The sequence below is a fragment of the Streptopelia decaocto genome (assembly GCF_964273445.1).
Source record: "Streptopelia decaocto genome assembly, chromosome: 4".
NCBI lineage: Eukaryota > Metazoa > Chordata > Aves > Columbiformes > Columbidae > Streptopelia > Streptopelia decaocto.
Window position 1 is genome coordinate 68,980,860 of NC_138658.1, and position 6,000 is coordinate 68,986,859.

A 6,000-nucleotide genomic window follows, 5' to 3' on the forward strand; every position below is an offset into this window, starting at 1 on the left:
CAAGGCTATGTAGTCTAATGGCATTTTTTAAACAGGAATATCATTATTGGCTCAGTTATTTTGGAATATATGTGATAACCCAAGGGACATCCTGGATGGAGAACATGGAGGTGCTTCAGGTTTGGCAGGCTTGCCATGGCTTCAGATCAGAGAGTCCTGTGGACGTGATATTAAGTGTTCAAAATCAACATCATAAACTGATATGAGGAGTAAGTTTCACTGGACAAGTTACGTGTAGTAGCTAAGGAGGTTGCAGAGAAGGAAAATAATTGGAATGGAGAATCCCTTTGTTTCATTACTACTAATGCTTCAACTTAAGCTGATGTTCCTGCATCTCCCTGCTGAAGGAAAACCTGCCTTTGAAGCAGGAATTTGTAGCCTTGTGTCCCCACAAAACATTTTTCTGGTGAGCAGTTCCCAGGGATGAGGTGAAGGCTGCTATGTGCGGCCTCCTTTTTTACCACATTGCTCATTTTTGTGCACGCTAACTTTGGTTTTGGCTCTTGTCTCTATAGTCATGACCTTTGTCAGACCGCTTTGCTCATTAAGTGAAAGATTCCTTCCTTAAACTAGTTTAGCTTCCAAAGTAGTTCAGAGGAGCTTATAAAAGCTGAGTCAAGATTTGAAGTTCTCTGTTTTTATTTATCTACGTTTTGAACATCTTCTGCATTAAATGCTATACCCTTTTGACTTTTAATTTGACAAACATTGCAATGTGACAAACACATGAAAACTGGTCACGGTCATGTTTGAACAATACAGTGGTTTTTCCATTTAATTATATTCTTTCTGCCTGTAGCTGTAGTCCTCTTGACCTCTGCATTAACTGCACCATATATTTTGTTGTTTGATAATATGCTTCTTGAGGCAGGGATCTTGCTTGTCAGGTTTATAAATCAGCAATTGCAGGGGTTGCATACTGTAAATAATACACATAGGGAAGGTGGGTAAAAACATCCAGAGTTCATGTTTACTGTGTCCACAAACTCCTTCTGGATGGAACTTGCTTTGCCCTTCATTACATTTTAAACAATTTAATTAAGCAATAGGCTGCATCATTCCTACACTCATAATTTTGGAGTCTCTGAGGCCATGTCAGCCTGTCACTAGCAGAAGCAGCTCAACAGAAGTCAGCCCAATACCTTCTGCTTTGCCAAAACCAAATTGTTCCCTGCCCGGCTTTTATGTGAGGTTGGAGAGCTCGCAGCAGAAATAAACAACCCAAACGGGCTCTTCTGGATAGCGGTCGAATTCTTTCTCTGCTGAATCTTGTACACTTCATTTTGTGGTTTTTCTGTTGTTACTGGTGACTTCCAGTAAGAGTCCTAATAGTTTAGCAGACAGTAATCAGGCTTCGAGTGTATTGTCTGTGGAGTTGCTTGCCTAATTGCAGAAAAGCAGCCAGCCTTTGTGTAGGGAGGGCTGGAGAGGCTGGGAATGGTCTCGGCTCTGAGCTGGTTTTGCATTGACAAAAACACCTGTGATGCAGCTCTGCTTTCACAGTCTCTTGTTTTCATACTTTGTTTTGCTTATCTCCTTTTCCCTGCCACTTGGCTCTGAACAGGATATATTTCATTTTGAGTCCAAAGCTGCTGTGGGCCGTTTCGGTGCCCGCTGTGCTCTGCCCAAAGCTGGGCGCCCGGCAGAGAAGGGGGAGCTGAGCCCTCCCGGTCTGCCTGTTCACAAAGCACCTTGAGAAACTCAGATTAAAGCAGCTGCCGTTATATTTTATTATCCCTGCTCCCCTGAGGATCTGGTAATCGCATGTTTGTTTTTATTCCCTTTTGATTTATGTTCCCTTTTGTTGCTGTGTTTCTGACAGATCCTCCTGACTGGGTTCCAGATGAAGTCTGCAGCTACTGCACTGCGTGCAAGGCTCCTTTCACAGTCATTCGCAGGAAACACCACTGTCGGAGCTGTGGCAAGGTAATGACTCAGTCAAACATGTGAGAAACTATCTGCCAGCACACCACAGAAACTCAGCTGCACTGCAAAATATGTGTGCTTGGCCAGGGTTTTCAAGTCGCAAGTGTTTTTATGTGCCTTGGCTATCAACTACTCAGCTTACATTTAGAAAGCGGGGGAGAGGGTTTTGACTTGTATATAGCAATTCGCATTTGTCTTCTAAAAAGCAGAACTCCCTGTTGAGATCCTGGAACAAACACCCTGAATCCAAAGTCACTCGGGACGACTGCTCTGAGCTGGAAGGAGCTGCAGCCGGGGTGTAAAGGGGTGGTGCTCAGCCCGGCTGCGGAACCGCGGTCCCTCGGCAGGACTGCAGCACGTGGGGCTGCTGCTCCGCAGGTCTCGGGGGGTGAAGAGGGAGCGAGGGAGTCACCCAGAATCACAGAATGTCAGGGATTGGAAGGAACTTTGAAAGATCATCCAGTCCAATCCCCCGCCAGAGCAGGAACACACAGATGAGGTTACACAGGAAGGTGTCCAGGCAGGTTTTGAATGTCTCCAGAGTAGGAGACTCCACAACCCCCCTGGGCAGCCTGTTCCAGTGTCTGTCACCCTCACAGTGAAGAAGTTTCTTCTCAAATTTGAATGGAACCTCCTGTGTTCTAGTTTGTACCCATTGCCCCTTGTCCTATCATTGGTTGTCACCGAGAAGAGCCTGGCTCCATCCTCGTGACACTCACCCTTATTTATAAACATTAATGAGGTCACCCCTCAGTCTCTTCTTCTCCAAGCTAAAGAGCCCCAGCTCCCTCAGCCTTTCCTCACACAGGAGATGCTCCACTCCCTTCAGCATCTTTGTTGCCCTGCGCTGGACTCTCTCCAGCAGTTCCCTGTCCTTCTGGAACTGAGGGGCCCAGAACTGGACACAATATTCCAGATGTGATCTCACCAGGGCAGAGTAGAGGGGCAGGAGAACCTCTCTGACCTACTGACCACCCGCCTTCTAATACACCCCAGGATGCCATTGGCCTTCCTGGCGACAAGGGCAGGGTGCTGGCTCATGGTCATCCTGCTGTGCACCAGGACCTCCAGGTCCCTTTCCCCTACACTGCTCTCCAACAGGTCCTCTAATAGGGAGAATACAGCAGCCATGTGCCTCAGGAAACCAGACATCTGCTGTCCTGTTTTACTTGCTTGCTAGTGTTCAAGTTGGAGAGGGTAGAGAAGCTGTTTTTGTTAACTTTAGAGTGAACTTGCAGGAATAGGAACTTTTGAGATGTTCACAAACATTCCCCTAGTCTGTCTTTAAAGCCAGTGGAGACAGATGTGCCTCTCTGTCTCTGGAGATGCCTCCCCATGACCTGCAGAGACAGACTCATGTCAGTGCTCGGGCACCCAGGTCAGAGGGGCGAAGCACACTCTTGAAATCAGTTCTTCAAAGGATCTAAAGTTGAAATCTCCCTCTTGTTTTTCAGATCTTCTGTTCCCGCTGTTCCTCTCACTCTGCTCCTTTACCTCGCTATGGCCAGATGAAGCCTGTCCGTGTTTGCACTCACTGTTACATGTTCCATGTCACTCCGTTCTATAGTGACAAAGCTGGTATCTGACATGTTAAACTACTGGTGTGTCTCCTGGAGTCTTACACAGACTGATAGATTTGACCTAAGCCAAGAATTAACTTGAAAGAGGGACCTCGTGAGGGCATGTAAGCTCTGACATCCATTATTATAAATTTTGTACAGACAGTTTTTATTGCATTTTACTAAGCTGCTAAAGGGAAGTATGAAGCGTCTGTAGTTCTGAGGCTACAGTACAGTCTTCCATAAATTTATACCATTAACGTTACGATGCCATATGCAGAACAAATGCACTGTGTGGAAGGAAATAGGGCTCAGAGAACTGAACAAGCGTTGCTGCTTATCTTACCTGCGCGGAGCAGAGTAGCCGGTTAATTAGTCCATCCCAGCAGATCAGTCCCAAGGCTCAGACACTGTGCTCACTGGAACAGCAGCACGGCTGTGGGGCTCGGTGCTCCCGCTCCTGCTGTGGTTCAACGTTCCTGTCACTATATTTTTGCTACCTATGCTAGGATTAATTAAAGCAAACCTATTTCAAATCCACATTCAGTATTTTAAAAGGCAAAATTTTCCGTGGATCACATAGGAAGCACAGAGGGTCCTGAAGCGGTGTGTTTCTGTTGCCTTTAATTTACCAAGCAGAGCAATAATTCCAGGTTGTCTTTTAAAAATTAAGTTTTACAACTTCCAGTTCCATATTTTGGAGTTTTGGAAGTATTTATGATCTGCATCATTTGTGCTAAATCCTGTTAATAAAATTACACAGAGCTTTAGTTTCTATATCAGCATTTAAAACTTAGCAAACTTCAGAGGAAATGGTTACCTAATGAATGAATGAATATTAAAATACACATTTTTGAAAGGTTTAGCAGCAAATTTCAGTAGATGTGACAAATTATTTATCCCCTATTGAGTTTTTAAAATGGTTTTTAAAAGGCAAATATGTAAGGGTATATCCCAAAGGTCCTCCAGAATGAGCAGCCAGTGAAGGGTACTTGTCCACATTTGGAAGAGTAACCGTGTAAAATATTGCATACTGTTACTTCACTCATGCTAACAACTCAGAAGACGTTTGTATTTATTTGAAACACCAGGGATTAATTTTTATCTCCACTTGGAGAGGAAAGAAATAAAACTCACATGGCTTCATCTTATGATCTTGCACAAACTGTTTGCAGTAGGAGCTCCCTGAGCACTGAGGTTTCAAAGGCGGTTGGACGTGCTTTGAGTTGGCCACATGAAAAGCGAGACAGCGTGTGCTGTGGTTATAGGGGGAACGAGATCAAGAGCTCTTCGCTGGATCCTCTTTCCTAACGCGCAGTGTTACACACTGTGTTCCAAAGTGAGAAATACAAAGGAGGATGAAGTTGTTTGCAGTATCATGCTCAAGAAGGGTCGTCATTCAAAATGACAAAGCAAAACTGGCCAGTGTTGATTTTTTTTTCTTTTTTTTTCTTTTTTAGTTTATTTTTTGGGAACATTCCCTTTGTTAAGTGGCTTAATATTCAGTGTTAATGAGCCATATAAGGGTACAACAGTTTGGCACTACTGTCGTTTTGAATCACATGAAACAGCTTCACTTAGTTCATGTGTAATGCACAAGCCTTATGATGCCGTTTGTAGACAATGTCGGCTACGGTGTGTTATTCTCACCTTATTTATATTTTTATTATTGTTATTTCCCTGAAGTCCTTCCCATGGAATCCTTGAGTTGGAGTGTCGGCATTCACCAGAGTTGGGAAAGGCGTGAGGCTGGGTGGCTTTTGGGAGGTGGGTAATGGGGTGCAAGCGATGATACTTATTCAGGCTTAAATCTCAGGCTTCACATTGCAATGATTATTGCAGTTTTATTTTTAGAGAGGAAAAAAAAAGACAAATTTATTGCTTCTTTTATAGGATAAAAAATACAACAAACTTCAATTGTGAAATAAATATGCACAAAAAGTTGCTTCTGTGAAAAAAAAATCTTATTTAATGGACTGAATATTTATTCAAGCTTGTTTTTATTTTGTAAATGCTGTAATTCAGAATCATTTCCATAAATGATATTTAAAGATCTCAGACACTATAGTTTCTTATGTAAATACAGACTCCTATTTCTCTTACTGAAAAGCACAATGACTATATCAATACTAATACACATTTGCCTCAAGGAAGACTTTCATCTTGTAATCTCTTCAGATAATTAAAGTGTCAGGACTTTGTACTTCCATGTGCTGGATTGCTCTTTCATTTCGGGGTCTGCTTACATGGAGTGACAGCTGCCAGCCTGGCCAACAAACTGGCCTTAAGTCTTTCTCACTTTGTGAGTAACATGAAAGAAACTAGTTTAAATTTGAAAATGGAAGTCGCCCCTATGGGGAAAGAGGGGGGTGAATCAAAACGGGAGCACTGGCTTGTCCCTTAGCGCTGCTTTGTGCCATCTCTTGCCACCGGCTGAAAATGTCCCTTCCCGAAATACCTTGTGTCAGCAGCCCCTTCACACGTGAGGTGTTTGATCTGCCTGCGGCAAATCTGA

General features: G+C 43.6%; 1 protein-coding gene across 2 annotated transcripts in view; it reads left to right on the plus strand.

Annotated features, from left to right (window-relative positions):
* ZFYVE28 (zinc finger FYVE-type containing 28) overlaps positions 1 to 5,674 on the plus strand; it is a 160,036-nt gene extending 154,362 nt beyond the window's left edge. For both annotated transcript variants that reach the window (XM_082050423.1, XM_082050424.1), the window contains 2 exons: positions 1,823 to 1,926; positions 3,381 to 5,674. In XM_082050423.1, the coding sequence (XP_081906549.1) occupies positions 1,823 to 1,926; positions 3,381 to 3,512 (236 nt within the window). In that variant the 3' untranslated portion in view covers positions 3,513 to 5,674. The remainder of the gene's footprint in view (positions 1 to 1,822; positions 1,927 to 3,380) is intronic.
* The last annotated feature ends 326 nt before the right edge of the window (positions 5,675 to 6,000 follow it).